We start from the raw sequence: 19,038 nt of genomic DNA on the forward strand, positions 1-19,038 counted from the left end.
CTATATTGATGATATTTTCGTCATCTGGGAAGGCGGTGTCAATAACCTCTATTTATTTTTAGACCACCTAAACAAGTGCCATGAAAAAATCTCTTTCACCTTCGAACTGGAATCAGATGACTGCCTTCCCTTTTTAGACCTCAAACTTACCAGATGTGCTGAGAGCATTAAAATCTCAATTTTTAGAAAGCCTACTCATACTGATAGATACCTTCATGCTTCCTCCCATCACTATCCCCACAAAAATGTGGTATTATTTCCACCTTAGCTCACCGAGCCCAGTCATTACTTACAGAAGAAACAGAAATTGAAAATGAACTCCTTTTTCTTAAAAAAACTTTTATTAACAATGGTTTCTCTGCAAAGAAAATTGACAAATTTCTTTCCCCCAGGCACTCGACTACTTCTGAAGATCCCTCTTCCCCGAGAGCCTTCATCTCCTTGCCTTACATCAGCTGTCTTTCATCGAAACTGGCCAAGATTCTCAAGAAATTTAACTTCAAAACTTGCTTCACTATGCTTCCAAAACTTCGTTCATTACTTAGCAAACAGAAACATCTTCCTACTCAGTTTCCAGGAGTGTACAAGATTTTGTGTGATTGTGGAAAGCCATACTATGGACAGACTGCTAAATCCATTCTTCTATGTTTGGATGAACACCGTCGAGACATCTCCTATAACAGAACTAGAGCTAGCACTCTCTCTAGCCACGTTCTCTTTTCATCTAACTCAGACGAATGCCGCCAACACATTGTAAACTGGACTCAAACTTTCAACATTCATGTGTGTGCTACGATGAACTCGAAAGAAAGATTGTCGAATCCAGGGAAATTTCTCTAGATTCCTCTCATATCAACAACAGCCTGAGTTACAATCTCTCTGATGCACATGTTGCTTCTGTTCAGTACGGGCACACTCGCGACAGCGCTTAGTATACGTTTGTTTGGAACTCATACTCGTATTTGTTTTTCAAACACGCTACTGTCTTTTTATACTTGTTCTGTTATTACAATTTTAAGTCTCTGTAATTTTTTATATACTTCTTTGTGTTACCTGAGGATGTTGATCTATTCAACTAAACTAGTAGTACTTTTTAAATATATCTTGTCATCTTTTTCTCTCAGTAACAGTCATTAAAGCTTTACCATAATATTCCAACCGAGTAAAAATGAATTCTCATAATATATATATATATATATGTATATATATATACACACATACGAGGGACATCCAGAAAGTAAGTTCTGTTTTTAAATATTTTCACTTCAGCGCTGCAATCGTAATGTGCACATGTGTGCTGATTTTGTTCATTCCGTAGCAAGGTGTTGGTGGCATTTTCAGACATTCTCACAATGCGTACACTTCTTGGTGTGCGTTTATAATGTCTAAGAAAATCAAATTGCCTGCAGCATGTGAAATTAGGTCAGTTATCCATTTCTTGAATGCAAGGAACTTTAAAGCAGCTGAAATGCATCAGCAAATTAATGAGGTTTATGGAGAACATGCAATGAGTGATTCAATGGTACGAAGATGGGTAAGACTTTTTAATGAAGGAAGGACAGGTGTGCATGATGATGAATGGAGCAGGCGACCATCTTTAGTGACTGGCGATTTGGTGTGTTCATTTGAACAGAAGATTCAACAGAATAGGGGATTCACTATGATGTCACTCTCGGTGCAATTTCCAGAAGTTTCATGTTCATGTCTTCATGAAATTGTGCCGGAGAAATTGAATTATCAGAAATTGTGTGCACGCTGGGTGCCGAAGTTGCTTACAGAACAACACAAAGTGAATCGACTGGGCAGTGCGGTAGAATTTTTGACACGCTACCATGAGGATCGTGATGCTTTCCTGAGCAGTCTTGGGTCTCACCCAAGACTGCTCAGGAAACGCAACCACCGAATCCAAACAACAGTCCATGGAATGGAAGCACACTTCATCACCAGTCAAGACAAAATTGAAGACAACGTTTCCACTCGGAAAATCGTGTGCACTGTGTTTTTGGGAGAGACAAAGAATTTTGCTGGTACACTTCTTGGGTCAAAGCTCCACAATCAACGCGAGTATGTACTGCCAAACCCTTAAGAAACTGTGTCGTGTAATCCCGAATAAACAATGTGACATGCTTATCAGGAGCGTTGTTTTGATTCATGATAACATCTGCCCACATACGGCCGGTGTAACAACTTCTCGCCACCTTCGGCTGGAAACAATTCCATCATCCCCCATATAGTCCTGACCTCTCACGAAGCGACTTTCACCTGTTCAAACATTTGAAATCTTTCCTTGGTGGCTGGTGGTTTCAAGACGACGAGGTCAAAGAAGCAGTCAATACGTTGTTCATCACAGGTGGCAACCTTCTACGACAAAGGTATACAACTGTTGGTGCCCCGTTATGATAAGTGCCTGAACAATGGCAGAAATTATGTAGAAAAGTAGTGAAAGATGTCTACTTTAATTTCCAATAAAGTTTATTTTGTAAGTATATTTTTGTTGCTCTGACAGCCAATTGGAACTTTTTGGACGTCCCTCATATACGCGCGCGCGTGTGTGTTTATTTTTTATTTAAAAAAGATTAACTGACTGAAAGCCAAGAGATAAAAGTAAAAAATACTATTTATTTAAGTAGATTGCACAACTAGTTTTGTCTTCATAGAAGACTTCTTTGGATGCATAACAGGAGGCAACAACCAACAAAAAATTACAGAAGAACAAAAAAACTATACAAAAACTATACATTGAGCATTAGCTTATTAACATTTGAAGCTGTTCTGTGTATCTCCTCATTGTTAGGCCTGCGTTCATCATCTTGTGAACGCCAAAGTTGGATAGCAGTCTGAGAGATTATAGCTGAGGTTGCTGTTGAGATGTTTTTGATTGAGGACGATTCTTTGGATTCCACAATTCTTCTTTCCAGTTCATCATAGCATCGAAAGATATTTTCAGATTTGTCCCATAAGACTTGATGAATGAAGTTTTCCTTGGTAGCATCAGCAGAATTCAGGACATGATTCGACAGAGCACTAGCTCTGTTTCTGTGATATGTGATGACTTATGTTCCTCAAGACTTAATTCGATGGATTTTTTCATCTGGCCAAAATAAGGTTTATTGCAGTTGCACCAAATTCAGTAAACATCAGGATATTTCAGGTTGTTATGTTTTTGTTTGGGCCTACTGATCAAGGAACAGAGTTGCAGAAGAGGAGTGAAAGAAGTCCGGGTGTTGTATTTTTAAGAACTTTGGCCAATTTTGGCGAAACAGAACTGATATATACGGTAGGGATATGTAGCCTTTTTCATTATTTCTATCTTCAGTATGGCAAGGAGGTGGATTGAAAAGTAACTTTTTAACTGTTTGTTTCCAATAACCATTTTGTTGAAAGGTTGTAAGAAGAAACTGAAATTCTTTGTTAATATCTTCTTCACATAGGAGTGAACTAGCATGCTTGCCTAGTGTAGAGATAATGCCAGGTTTTTGAGGTGGATAATGATGAGACTATGCATAGAAATATCTGTTGGTGTGAGTTGGTTTCTTGTAAATAGAGATTTTTAATTTCTCAGAAATACAAGTGAGTTTGATATCCAGGAATGGAAGAGAGCCATCAATCTCTGATTCTGCAGTAAATAGGATTTTTGAGTTTTGATTGTTGAGGTGGTCAAGGAAATTCTTTAGAGACTCAGGACCAAGGCTCCAGATTAAGAAGATTTCATCGATACATCTTTTCCACAATTTGGTTTCAAAGGAAAGGAGGAAATCGCTTTTTCTTCAAAAGATTCCAAATATAGATTTGCCAGTATGGGGAATAACGGATTACCCATGGCTAAACCAGAGGTTTGTTTGTAAATAATGTCCTTAAACTGGAAATAGTCAGAATTAACATAATGGGTTAATAAAGACATAACTTTTTTTTGATAATTTATCTTTTAACAGAATAAGAACTACTTCTCTAGGTACATTTGTGAACAGGGAAACGACATCAAAATTAGCTATAATTTCTTCTTAATTGGAGTGTTGATATTCAAGCTACTCAGTCAACCAAGCTTGTAATTATAGTATTTAAATAGTAGATGAATTTCATCACCCACCATGAAACTACTAGTCGTGAGTGGCTTTCCATGTTTGATCATTATGTTGTGACATCATTTTAATGTCAATGGCAATCACATCCACAAAAGATTATGCAGTACGAAGCAAAGGACACCTGTCAAAATTGATACTGAAAAGTTTTATTTAAAAAGACCATTTTTTCCCAATATTTTTCATATTTTTCGTTTTTGTGTCTATGACATATTTATATACCTAAATTGTTACAATATTATTTGTTTTGTATGTATAAAGTATAAATAAATACAATAATTATAAAATTTGTGTGTGTGTGTGTATAAATTTGCATTTCTCACACACACAGAGAGAGAGAGAGAGAGCATGGTTGATGTTGATAGGCAATCGATAACAATATTCACACATTAAAACGATTCCAGTATTGGATGATATTGGAGTTCTAACAGATAACCGATTAATTTGGAGGAAAATTGTCAGTAGGAAGTTAGTAATAATATAAACTTCTCATCTATTACTATAATAATATCCTGTACACCCCATGAAGGTACAAATCATGAATTTGATGATGAGGAAGAAGAAATAATTTTTTTTTGAATATCTTGGGGCTTAGTACATTGTTTTTGGTTAAGATTTAGTTGAAACATATAGATGTCTGAAGCACTAATAAGTATTAATCTGGCTCATTATTATTTTATGGGTACCTCCATAGAGTTCAGTGACTCATCATGCAAGTCTCACACTAACTATTATTAACTATCATATCTTTCCTTGAACTTATTTGCTTACAAAGCACTGCACTCTTGATTACCACATTTCAATGATAAGACCTGCACTTATCTGCAACAATGTCACAGCAAAAATATAAAAGCTAAAAAAAAAAAAAAAAGTAACAGAATTTAAAAAATGCCTTTTACTCACCTCAAGACCTTTCTTGTAGTATCACAATTTAGGAAACACAGGCTTAGTAGAATATCAACATTATATTTTGTTCCATGAATCTGATAGGTCAGGTTTGGCCAGCCACACTATATCTACTAAACATAGAATTCATTTGAATAAAAAAAATCTTAGAAAAGAAACTTTATAAAGAAAACTGTGAAGCCCTGTTAGCCTTAACTTTTAACAAAAATTACTATATTAGGCTATCCAAATTTTGAGAGGTTATCCTTAGTGCTAAGTGATTTTTATTTTTTTGTTAATTATTAATTGATTTCTGTGAATTCTGATTTTATAGATGGAGTTCTCCTGCCATTAATATTATGCATTGCAACGTGCACTACAATTTTCAGTTGTCATTTTAATTTATCATTTTCATTTGCTTTATCTTTTTCCTTCTGTGGATTGAGAATGGTCACAGACATAAGTTATTCTGTAATTTAATTTTCATATTATGTCTTGTGCTTATGTTTCACTTTTCTGTATTATATAGATGCTGAATCCAGGTTTAGAAGTTTCAGCAGCATATATTGTGAAACAAGTTCAGTACATATTAAAAGATATTCTAGAAAAAGAAGCAGATTCCAAAGGATTGATTTGTGCATTCCAGAAGAATGATAAAGAATTTAAATTCCAGTCTACTGTTAATCTTGATGATGTTAAGTTTGTCTGGGAATTTTGTGCCTGTTCAGTAAGTGAAAACTTGGTAAGTATTAAACAATTAGCCTAATATGCAATAATCCAATTTAGTTATCCAGCCACATTGGGAAGGCACTTTGCACTATGTAATACAATTACAAAATGCTGTTACCAGAAGTAATTTTAACATGCAAGGGTTGGTTAAATGAAGAGTGATTCTTTTGAAGGTCAGATAGATGATAGATTACTGTACATCATTACAGTAAGACCCACTAACTCTATCCCATTCAGTGCTACTTCTTTAGTGCTCATTTGCAAATGCTCAGTAAACAATAACTTTCTGATTTTCCGAACTTGTTGCCTTCAAGCGGTAACACTAGATAATGGTAAATATTTCCTTGAATTCTCTGACTCAGTAGTGTAGTTAGGGTTTTAATGCCCTCAGCAAATTGGTAATTAAGCACCTTTTAGAGTACTATTTTTAGAGGGACCTGTGGCATAGTATAATTATTAAAAACAACACGTAAGTCCACAGTAATAACTTTAATTAATAAATAAGGTAGCTATTTCATACTAAAAATAATAGTACATCTTCAGTGTTACAAACAGGTAGGAATAGAATACAAGTAACGAATAATCGGTGGATCACCTATTAAAATACAATGTTGTCGCAAGCTAGGAAATGAAAGAAATTAATAAAGCGTCTTTCGAAAGCCCACATTTACTGGCAGATACATTCATAAAATGTCTGCTCACCATACATCTCAAAATTTGGCATTCTTAAATCTCTAATTAATAGGGCACATAAAGGTTGCTCTTCTCCAGAAATCTTCCAACAAGAACTTTCCATCATTAAAAAGTTAATGGTATCTAATAATTACCACCCTAATCAAATCCAACAGATAATTGAATCTTATGTTTCAATACCTAAGGTTTCTTCAACAGTTCGCAGAGTTCCTATAGGTTCTGAGATTCCTACATTCCAGGAATCTCAGAACCTATAGGTAGAATTTTAAAAAAGTACCAATTGATTCCCACTTATATTCCTATCAACAAAATTTCTTCCTTATTGCCTTCTACAAAAGATAAACTGTCATCTCTGTCTTTGACTGGTGTTTACAAAATTCCTTGTGAATGCGATGTTTCTTATTTTGGACAAACTGGCCGTTCTGTGGAAAAAAGAATTAAAGAACATCAATATTATATTGATTACAACAAACCTCAGAAGTCTGGTCTAGCACAACACAGTATTACCACTACCCATAATATCCAGTGGGATAAAGCTATTCTACTTCATAGATGCAGGTTCAAATATGAACTCCTCTTTAAAGAAAGTTGTGAAGCTTTTTTACACCGACCGAATTTAAATTGAAATGATTGCCTCTCTCTCTCGAAGATCTGGGAGACTTTTATTTTATGTAATCATTAAAAAACTAATTATCTTAAATATTAATTATTTATTAATTTCTTTCATTTCCTAGCTCGTGACAACATTGTATTTTAATAGGTGATCCACCGAATATTCGTTACTTGTATTCTATTCCTACCTGTTTGTAACACTGAAGATGTACTATTATTTTTAGTACAAAATATCTACCTTATTTATTAATTAAAGTTATTACTGTGGACTTACGTGTTGGTTTTAATAACCTTTCAGAGTATGACAATTCTGATGATTGGTAAAATATGTCACTCCTAATTCTTCTGACAACAGTATTCTTGGAAAACAGCCCTGATGCTGAAGTGTTTCTACACCTCTGTTGATGGTATATAATTCAATGAATTTTTATTACAGACAAGCCTTATAAACTTAAGGAGCTATGCAAGCTCGTCCAAAGCAGGCTTTTGTAAGTATCCATGCCCATAGTGGGATTCAAACCCATGACTTCTTAATTGGAGAGTGGGTGTGCTGTCCACTTGTCTGACCTCACTGGCTTGAAGGTCAGATATAAGTATGGTAGATGATAGATTACTATCCTTTGGATTACAGATTCTCTGGCTTTAAGCAATCATACTGAATGTGCTGACTCCTTAGTAATTCATTGCACTTGGTAACAAATACATGTGTTCATACATAAATGCTAAAGTGTTTGAATTAGTTAAAAAATAAGTTATTCTTTTTCAAGACAATGCGTAGAAAAAAAGTTGAAGTGATAAATCAAAGATGCAAAGAGATGGTAAAAAAAAATAAAATTGTTACAACAGTTAGAAGCAGGTGAATGCCACTTTAAATTTAGTGTTTACTATAAGAACAGTTATATTCTTATAGTAAACATTAAACAGTACTATCGTATTCATGTTTGTGTTTTTAATATTACCTATTTATCTAGCATTAAAATGACCTCTGTTTAGCACTTTCTTTCAGTGCTCTAATTACGCCTCAAGAGTATTAACTGGGATCTTTATCATCATCAAATTCCTGATATGTACCCTCAAGGGATATACAGCATATGATAGTACTACATGAAAAACTTATATCGTTACTAACTTCCTATCTAAAATTTTCCTCGAAATCAGTCTGTTACCTGTCAAGACTGCAACATTGGTGGGTGGTGATCTTGATGTGAGGGTCGAAGGGTTGGGATAATAGAAAGTTATTTTGGCGCTTTTGTAGAATCCATAATTTCAAAAATGAATGCTGATCACCGTGTAATACTGAAAGAAAGGACTAGACAATGTCTTGCACACCCTGAGGATCTGCAGCTCAGAAACATTAGATTAGTGTCCCCCCCCCCCCAATTGTATTTGTGAGCTTTAGCCGTGATCTGGGCATCATCCATGCATTTAAATGGAAATATAGAAAAATGCTTGTTGAAAAAGCTGTGTTTATGCATGATAATGGTTTGGACCCAAAACAAATGACCATATCAATCCTTGATGCCATGCATTATGTGGCCAAAGCATAGTTGCATGTTACTCCTGAAACCATATCCAACTGTTTCCGGAAGGCAGGAGTTATGTTTGTGGAAGAGGAGGAACAACTACAGGAGGAAGAAGATGTCAGAGCTCAACAACTGGTATGTGATGGATGAGTCTTTTTCATTTCAAGACTATGTCGATGTTGATGCAATCACATCAATGGTACCAAGTGTAAAAGACATCCTTTCCAACCACCCTGGTGAAGAAGTGGTTGAAGAAGACTCTGCTCAAGAAGCTACCATCCCTACTAGTAAAGAAGCAATGGAAGCTATCTCTGTTTTCAAGTAGTATATTGCAAGTGCATCAGGAGACAATGGGGCATTTAATGCCTTATATACTGTGAAGAGGCAGGTGGAACTTATAAGAGTGCAGAAAAAGCAAAAAAATCTACAATTAAAGATTTTTTTTTTTTAATAGATTTGTAAATTCATTTATTTTCAGTTATTAAATTTTGTAATCTAGTATGTAGAGTCACATTTTTTAGCAGAAAGTCATTTTTTAGAATTTTTTTTTTACATTTCCTGCTATTTACACTTTTTTCCATCAGTCCCCTGGAAAGTGTAAAAAAAGGGTTTTAATGTATTATCTAATTATGCTTAGATGACTAAACATTTTGTTCTTGAAGAATTTTAATGAAGGTAATTACAATTTCATGAAATAATTATTTTAAAAATTTTGCTCTTTCTCCTAAATTAAGTCTTGTTTACAGAATGCTTACTTTCCACACTTGTATGGTTTGGTTTAGAGAAAATATATCTTTCCACTTATCACATTTATAATAATGTATAATGTGAATTGCAGCACCCTCCCCAAAGTTTTAAGAAAAATCTTTTAAGAATTGAAATAAACAGTTGCAAAACAAATTGTTAGCTAAGCTCGCTGTGTAACGTAATAATTAATTCCAAAGTAATAATTATTTCCAAAGGTCAGTTGGCAAAAATAGTAATAAAATAATCTTGTGCATTTTGGTTTGAAAAAGCAAAGAAAGAACATTGTAAATAAAATTTGAAAATATCATGCCTAGTAAAGAAGAAAATAAGTTTTTGGGGGTGCTTAAGGGTCAAAGCTGTATTACTGGGAGGAGACCTCCACATAGCCTTTAAAGGAATGCAGAGAAACGACCAGGGCTTCTGACCTAATATCAAATCCTCACCTTCTCATGGTGCAACCTGTTGGGTATCTACCTGGATACTGAACGAACGAGGATGGGCTGGCAATTTGGGATTTAGCCGACCAAATTATATTCTTATTGGTTAAACCAAAATAAAAATTAATGGTACAACATGGCAGAATTTCATGCCGGCTGGGGCATCGTCCGGTTAAACAAGGCCCCTGTTGTTTTCTCCAGGGAACTATGGCGAACAGCAAAAAGTCAGCTACTGGAACAAATCTGAAAACAAACCCCAACTCAACATCACCAGAGTTAAAGATCGGTACTACCATCATAAGAAGCCTGAATGGCAAAGAAATGGAGCTAGCTGAGGAATTAGATAAGTACCAGATCGACATAATAGGGGTGATTGAAACAAAAAAGACAAAAACTGGTGAGATCTTTCTGAGCAATAAATACAAAATGTTATATTCAGGCAATGACAATCAAGGAAAAGAAGGAGTAGCCATAGTATTCAACACAAAATACGAGGTTAATCTTCTTGAATGGCAGTCAGTCTCAAGTAGAGTAATGTGGGCAAATATGAGAATGGGGGAACTGGACAATGAGACTTATTTGTGCCTATGGTCCCACAGAAGGTTCTACTAAGGTAGAAGTGGAGGAATTTTTTGAGGCTTTAGAAAAAGCAACTGACACAATGAAAAAGGAAAAGTTGGTCCTTGTTGGGGATCTAAATAGCAGAGTAGGAAATGATTGTGAGACATACAAAAATATTTTGGGAAAATTTGGAGAAAAGAGCAAAGCTAATAATAATGGCAAATATCTGGTGGATTTCTGCTCAGGACATGGACTGGTTATTACTAACACCATGTTCCAGCATAAAAATGTGCACAAATTCACATGGAGAGAAGAGGCTAGGAATAAGAAAAGTCTCATTGACTATGTTATTGTTGATAGTGATGTTTTCTCCCTGGTGCAGGACACCAGAGTGTACAGAGGATTTGAAATTGGAAGCGATCACTATTTAGTCTTGAGCAGGATAAAATTGAATTTCATATTGAAAAGAATAACATGTAAGAAAGTTTTAAAGCGAATAAAAGTTGAGCAGCTCTCAGATGTAAACTGTAGACTAAAATACAGAAAGATTATTGAAAAGAAAATGAAAGAGTTTGAGAACAGGAATCAAACCTTGGAGATTCAGTGGCAAACTCTGAAGAAAACATTGATTGATTCTGCCAGAGAGGCATGTGGTGAGGTTGTGTGCAAGGATAAAAAAATCAGAACTCCCTGGTGGACACAGGAAGTTAAAGAGGCAGTGAAGGAAAAGAAGAAAGCATATCAAAAGTTCCTGGCAAATAAGTCAGCTTTTACTCTTACAGAATACAGAGACAAATGTAAGAAAGCTAAACAGTGTGTAAAACTAGCTAAACAAAAGTCATGGGAGGACTTTGGCAAGAATATAGAAAATAAATATCAAGAAGGTGGCAAAATATTCTGGAGGTTGTTGAAGAAGCTTAGGAATGGAGGAAAGAGTGCTGTAAAAGAAGTTAGAGATGATAAAGGTGACATGAAAATGGGAGAAAAAAGATATCCTTGAAGTATGGAGTAATTACTTTGAAAAACTGCTAAATGAAACAAGCAGTGATGACAGCACAGTGGAAAAAAACACTACCAGGCATGCAATCAGGAATACATATCCATACTTGAAGTAGAAAAAGCTATCAAAGGCTTGAAATGTAGAAAGGCAGTAGGAGTAGATGATATTCGACCAGAAATGCTGAAGCATGGTGGTATAAGAGTCTTACAGTGGCTGCACTGCATAGTTCAGGAAGCCTGGACAGAGGGATGAATTCCCGATGATTGGAGTAGAGCTCTCATAGTACCCATATATAAAAAGGGAAATAAAACTGAATGTGAGAATTACAGAGGTATTTTTCCCTACTGAGTGTTCCTGGCAAGATCTATGCATGTATACTTGAGAAATGGTTGACAAGAATTGTGGAAGGAAAGCTCGGTGAAGAACAAGCTGGATTCAGGCCAAATAGAGGCTGTCAGGATCAGATCTTCACTTTCCGACAAATAGTCGAGAAAGCATGGGAATATAATAAAGATCTGTATTTAAGTTTTGTCGATTTGGAAAAGGCATATGACAAGGTGCCAAGAGAGAAGCTATTCAATACGCTACAGTTATATGGTGTCAACGGGGCATTATATCAAGCAATACTTAGTCTTTATTTGAGTTGTAAGTCAGCAGTTAGAATTGAAGGAAGTACAGGAAGATGGTTTAATGTTAAATCTGGTGTGAGACAAGGATGTACATTAACCCCTTTGTTATTCATTATCTACATGGATCACATTATGAAGGAAAGTGGTATTAAACATGATATCAAAATTGGAGATGTTAATGTCAGCTCTTTGCTTTATGAGGATGATGTTATACTTCTAAATAAATCCGCTACAAGTCTGCAAGATTCTCTGACTAAATTGAATAGCTGTTGTAATAGATTTGGTATGAAGGTCAGCAATACAAAGACAATGAAAATACGCAGAATCATTGAAAATGTCAACTGTGTTGTGAATGGAGAACCTGTGGAACAAGTGAAACATTTCAGCTACTTAGGCACGATTTTTACTGAAGATGGTAAATTAAATATAGAAATAGACAACAGAATCAGCAGAGCTGGTATGGTGGGCAGTCAATTGAATAAATTCATATGGAATAAGAGAGAAATTAGTCAGAACACTAAATTAGCTGTATACAAGACAGTGTTCAAACCAGTTTTAACTTATGGATCTGAGAGCTGGGTCAGAAGTAAAACACTTGACCAAAGACTAGAGACTGCAGATATGAGAGACCTGAGAAAGATTAGAATCATGAACAGATAGCATCAGTGACAATATCATATTAAACGAACTTGACATTGTTAGCATCCAGGAATGTGTTAGCAGAGCTAATCTCAGTTGTTATGGTCACTTAAACAGAATGGGCAAAAAAAAAGATTAGCAACACACAAGGAAAGATTAGCAAAGCACGTGTTCTCTGCCAGGTTGGCAGGAAAAAGACCCAGAGGAAAACCAAGATATAGGTGGATTGATATTGTAAAAAGTGCCTTAGAAGATAGAAATATAAGATCTGATAATGTTGGAGTCTTGACAGGTAACAGACTTATTTGGAGGAAAATTGTAGATAGGATGTTAGTAATGATGTAAACTTTTTATGTAGTACTATCATATCCTGTACACCCCTTGAAGGTACATGGCAGGAATTTGAGGATGATGATGATAAATATGCTGTTAATTTCCTTAAACTATATATTTCTTCACTTCACTGGGCATCTACAGATGCCATATAGTCACTCCGATGCTCGGTGATGTGCCACACCAGGCCTTGCCATGTAGTCCTGTTGTTTGCTTTTCTGGCGGCCTCATCTCTCTGAAGATCAGTCACTCGCTACACGCTATCCATCCATCTCATTGATGGTCTACCCCTGCCTCTTTTTCCAGGAACTTTACCTTCTATTACTGTTCTGAGAAGTCCCCCTTTCATCCTTTCTGTGTGTCCAAAATATTTTAACCTTCTTCTGTCAATATCCTTAAGAAGCCTTAAAGTTCTGCTGATCTTTTCTAACACCCATTGATTTGTATGCCTTTCAGTATATATGATATCCTCAACAGCCTTCTGTAACACCACATCTCAAAAGCTGATATCCATTTCTTATCTGACTTCTTTAGGTTCCAAGTCTCACATCCATAAGTGGCTGTTGGAAAAACAATTGCATCCAAAATCCTCAACTTTGTTTCTATGGAGATAGATCCATCCTTTCAGATTTTAGATAAGTCTGACTGTTGTTTTAGCCATTCCTAACATTTTTCTGACGTCTTCTGAACTGCAATTCTTCACGTTAATAATGGATCCCAGGTACTCAAACGTGCTGACTTCCTCAATTCTTTCTCCATTAAGGTACAGTTGTTTCTCAAGAGCTTCTCTGTTTGTATTTCCTTTGAGAACCATAATCTTTGTCTTGCTAGGATTTAGTTGAAGTCCTTTGTTATTACTGATCTTGTTAACTTTGTCAAGAATTTGTCCTAGTTCTTCCATGTCATTACAAAGGAGTACTGTATCATCAGCATACCTCAGATTACTGATCAATCTACCTCCTATCCTAATTCCTGTCCTGAGCTCATCCAGTGCTTCGCGCATGATGTGCTCCGCATATATACTAAACAAGTGAGGAGAAAGTAAACATCCTTGCCTATCTACTTTTCCAACTTGAAGCCAGTCAGTCAATCCAACACCTGTTCTTATTGTGGCTTGTTGCTCCTTATACAAGTTGGCTATCAACCTGATAGTGTGTTCAGGAAAACCCATTCTTTTCATTACTTCCCACAGTTTCACATGCTCAACACAGTCAAAAGCTTTAGAGTAGTCTAAGAAACACATTACCAGAGGGAGTCTGAATTCTTTATATTTTTCTATGATCAGTCTAAGGCAAAGGATCTGATCTCTGGTGCCGTTACCTTTCCTAAAACCAGCTTGTTTCTTGGGTATCTCTGCTTCAGCTTTGGCCCCAATCCTATTTAGCATGATCTTCAATAAAATTTTGCTTGCATGAGATATCAAACTAATAGTTCTATAATTCTTGCATGCCTTTATATCACCTTTCTTATGTAGTGGTATGAAAACTGACTTCTTCCAGTCTCTAGGCCATGATCCTGTCTCCCATATCCTTGTAATCAATCTATGAAACGCTCTTATCCCTCCATCCTCCGTGGCCTTAATTAACTCTGCTAGGATTTCATCTGCACCTGGGGCCTTATTGCTGTTGAGCTGCTTAACTGCTCTTTCAACTTCATGCTTAACTGGAGGAGGTTCTAAATCAATATTTTCTCTGCTGTACAGTTCCTCACAGTATTCTTTCCATCTGTTTTTGATTTCCAACTCTTCTATTAGTAATGATCCATTCCTGTCTTTGATGACATTCAATTTAGGCTTAAACTTGTGCTTTAAGTCACGAACTAAATGAAACATCATTTTATAATTGTGCCTTCTCATCTGGAACTCTATTTCTTCACATTTGTTAGTATAGAACATTTCCTTATCCTGCTTGATGTACTATATACAATCCAATTAATATGAATATCTCGTGATGCATCCCATGATCATTGTACACGATTGTTAATTTTATGTATCCTTGTATATTTGTATGTTGTCCCTTTGTGATTCTAATGAAGTTTGTCATAGAATGCTTAAGAGCATACTATAAAAGTATTGTTGTATGTGGGCTATACCTTGAAGCTGTTCTTATAACATGATACATATTGAATATCTCTATTTTCTAAACATCAAATCTATCCAAGAGGAATACCCTTCCTGTGTTTGTCACAAAAAACTCCCCTTAAATCTTAGACGTTTAACAGAAACCAATCTGTAAATTAATGATCTCCTTCACTTACTGACTCCATCCAATAATATACTAATTTAGTTTTTTCTTTTTGTCCCTTCTTCAAATGAACAACTTCTGTTGAAGTTATTCATTTGTACTATCATCTCTAATTTTGGTACTCTCCTCAAAACTTGTTAAAACTTGAACAATACTCATCCATTTATTCTGACTGAAACTTGCCACCAACTTTATCTTCTTTCTGCCTGATACAATAAGCTTTCTCTGTGAGTATTTTCCAATAACCACAATTTGCATTAAGTGTATGGACACTTGTTGGTGAGTGGTGTATTTTTATGAGCACATAAACATAAAACATTTTTATATATGTTCTATTATAGGTCTATGAACACTTAATTGCGCCATTAATAGGAATGATGTCAGAACTTGAGCGACGCCAGTCTGAATTATTCAAGATCCTTAAGAAAAAAGATAAAGAAATTGAGAGTTATAAAGAAGGAACTATATTAAGAGGTAAGCAGTATCTAACAGTATATGTATACTTATAATTTCAAATAGCTTCTAGGTCTTAATTGGAAGCATTTGCTTATATATCATGTGAGATACACTTAATTTTATTTCCAGTCGAGTAATATACATAACCCTTGTATAATGCGGATATTAAGTTCCATAGAAATGCAGCGTTATGTAAATTGTGTTATGAAGACTTAGATCACATAGAAAAAGTAGGGTTATGTTCAAAAATCTTTTTTTTTTTTTAATTATATAAACAACAATGACATATCCAACAAAAATATATTTTTATTTAATTCTGGTAATTCATGTTAGTTAAGAAAACATATAAACTATGAAACAAATACATAGAAAAAATTTTAAAAAATTACAAATTGTACATATTCTTTATTCTACATAATGCATAAATGTTTTAGGCACAATAAAATAAAGCACATATTTTAATCATCATTACTCTCTTCAGAAATAACGTTTCATAGATGTTCTTTATTTACGAGTGGCTGGACATCGTCATCACTTGAAATCTCTTGGACGTCATTTGTGTAATTTTCATTGCATACTTCGGCTGGTTTAGCTATCAAGAAGTCAGTAATAAGACCTTGCTTACCACTATGCTGCAATTTTTTATTAAGTTCATAATATGGAGCTAAACAAATATCCAATTGCCTCGTGAATTTTTCCGAGCCCGCCATTGAGGGATCATTATCCGTAAAATAACTTCCTAACTTTCTTGCCAAGTCCCCGATCCTTCTGCTAATTTCTTTAAACTGAATTCTATAACAGATTCATCACAATCAAAATATTCGGCAGAACTTTCCCCACCATTTGGTTCGACGTCATCTATTAATTGTACCAGTTTCTCCTCATTTAAATCAGTTTCCCCATCAATTAATTCACTAATTTCGTTTTCATCCATATTGCCAAAGCCCTCACCACCAAAAATGTGTGCGACATTTGTTATACGAATTAGCTCGGCATCCACTGGAGGTATGAAATTTTGTTCCAAAACGCCTTCAGGCCATTTTTTTTTTTTTAATTCCAGCAAGCATTCAGTGTAGAGGGTTGTAATTCCTTGATGGACAGAGAAATAATTTTCACACAATTCAATATTGAAAACTCTCTCTCCAAGCTTGAGGCAGTATCATGTTTGGATTAGATTCCATTGTTTCCAAAATTAATTGGAATGTTTGACGAATATAATATGACTTCAATGTTGATGTTATTCCTTGGTCGAGTGGATGAATAAGTGAAGTAGTATTAGACAGCAAAAAAGTTATTTTAATATTCAGATGGCTTAAATTTGTTGGGTGGTTTGGTGTGTTATCTAAAATGACTAGAATTTTGAAGTCAATATTCTTTTTCTTTGTGTAACTTTCTGCATCGGGTATAAAACACTCGAAAAACCAATTTTCAAACATGCTAGCTGTAACCCATGCCTTTTTGTTGGACCGCCAATAAACAGGTAAGGTGGACTTGTCGAGCCCTTTCATAGCACGAGGATTTGGGGATCGGTTAATAAACATGGTTTTGTCATGTAATCACCTGATGCATTACTACAAAACAGTAGAGTAATTCTGTCTTTGAAAACTTTGAATCCAGGAGCTGATCTTTCATTTTTGGAAATATAGTGTGTTTTGGCATTTTTTTCCAATACAACCTAGAGTCATCTACATTGAACATCTGGCCTACACTATACCACCTTCTTCAATGATTTTAAAAGTTCTCCTGATATTTCTGTGCAGCTTCTACATCTGCTGATGCCGATTCTCCCTGGATTTTAAGATTATGCAAAGAAAACAGTTTTTTAAAGTTTTTGAACCAACCCTTACTAGCACAAAATCCATACTGAGAGCTTTCTTTTGAAGAATCTTGATCAAGTTCTTTTAAATGTTTATAAACTTTGAGAGTTTTTTGTTTAATAAGATTTCCATCCAAAGGAATTTTCTTCTGAGTGCAATCTTCTATTCAAATCACTAGAGGCAGTTGAGCAATCGAGGAACAGGATGATAAGAGGTGTGATGTATGGGGACTCAATGATCCGTGGTGTGCAAGATAGGATGCGTGAGGAGTGTTCATCTGGAGGAACGATAGAAAGAGTTGCTATGGCAATTAAGAGGGGTGAAAGGGTGGATGAGATGATTGTGATGGTAGGAACGAATGACTTGAGAGGTAATGTAAATCTGGCAGCGAGAGATATGAGATTCTTGCTTGAGGTTGTAAATGCAGAGAGAAAAGATAGTGTGCATATTGCCTAGGAATGATAGTGACGAGCTGAGCAGAAGAGCAATAATATTGAATAGCATAATAGCTAGAAGGTGTCAGAAGAGAGGATTGGAATACGTGGATGCTTGGAGGGCGTTTGAGGATAGAAAGGAATTGTATAAAACAGTGGCATTTTTATGTTTTATACTAATACCAGGAGTATCTGGAATAAAGGAGAGGAATCAGTGTTGCTGATAGCATCAGCCTGGCCAAAGATTATTGTGACATCTGAGACATGGTTGACAAAAGAGGATATAATAACAGGAATAGAAGTAGCAGTGTACAGCATTTTTCGGCAGGATAGGAAGGGAAAGTGTGGTGGTGGAGTACTGCTTATGATAAGTGACGACTTATATCCTCTAAGAGTGGAGGCTTTGGAAGGCAGTGACACTAACGATTTTGAAAGCATATGGTGTAGAGGTGGGCAAGACAGGATATTTAGTAGGGTGTTGCTACAAACCAAGGAGCACAGAGGGTGGGGACCAGGAGATGTTTAGACAGTTGAGCTTGGGGAGATTTTAACTACAGCAGTATAAATTGGGGAGAGGAAAATGCATGTAGCAAGTTTCCTCTCCCTTTGTCCCTCAAGAATTTCTAGAAATTCTTGAGGGACAAATGTCTTAGACAACATATAATAGAGGGTACAAGAGGTTCAAGAATTTTGGATTTAGTCATAGCATCAGGAGAGTTGATAATAACTGAGATAACATCTCTCCCACCAGTTGGAGAGAGTGACCATGTGGTTTTGACTTGGAAGATGAATAAACATGCAGGAGTATCAAAGAGACAGGAACATATGTGGAATTATAAGCCAGGTCTTAGATAATAGTCTTAGATATCAACTTGTGGAAGTTTCATGGAGGAAGGAATTGTAAGGCCGGGATATCATTAGTGCTTATGAAATTGCGAAGGAATATTTGTTAGCAGCAATAGTAAGTAAGCCGTATTTTGCAAGTGAAGAATAGAACACAATTTGGTGTAAAGTGGATGACAAACAATATTAAACAAGAACTGCATGTGAAAAAGAGGCTATGGGAGAGATATAAGGAGACAGGTGAAGAGCAGATGCATGAAGAATATAAGACATTGGCCAGGACAGTGACTAGTATGGTAAGGAAGGCGAAACTGGAATATGAGAAGAGATTGGCCCTAAGATCCAAAGAAAATATATGGGAATTTTATAGCTATGTGG

General features: G+C 35.6%; 1 protein-coding gene across 2 annotated transcripts in view; it reads left to right on the forward strand.

The window, feature by feature from the left end:
• LOC150096384 (non-homologous end-joining factor 1-like) overlaps positions 1-19,038 on the forward strand; it is a 128,151-nt gene that overhangs the window by 29,460 nt on the left and 79,653 nt on the right. For both annotated transcript variants that reach the window (XM_090409201.1, XM_090409200.1), the window contains exons 3-4: positions 5,494-5,706; positions 15,452-15,584. In XM_090409201.1, the coding sequence (XP_090265327.1) occupies positions 5,494-5,706; positions 15,452-15,584 (346 nt within the window). The remainder of the gene's footprint in view (positions 1-5,493; positions 5,707-15,451; positions 15,585-19,038) is intronic.

Source organism: Typopeltis vanoorti, chromosome 19 (assembly GCF_054136105.1).
Source record: "Typopeltis vanoorti isolate ZY-2024b chromosome 19, IOZ_Tvanoo_1.0, whole genome shotgun sequence".
Classification (NCBI taxonomy): Eukaryota; Metazoa; Arthropoda; class Arachnida; order Uropygi; family Thelyphonidae; genus Typopeltis; species Typopeltis vanoorti.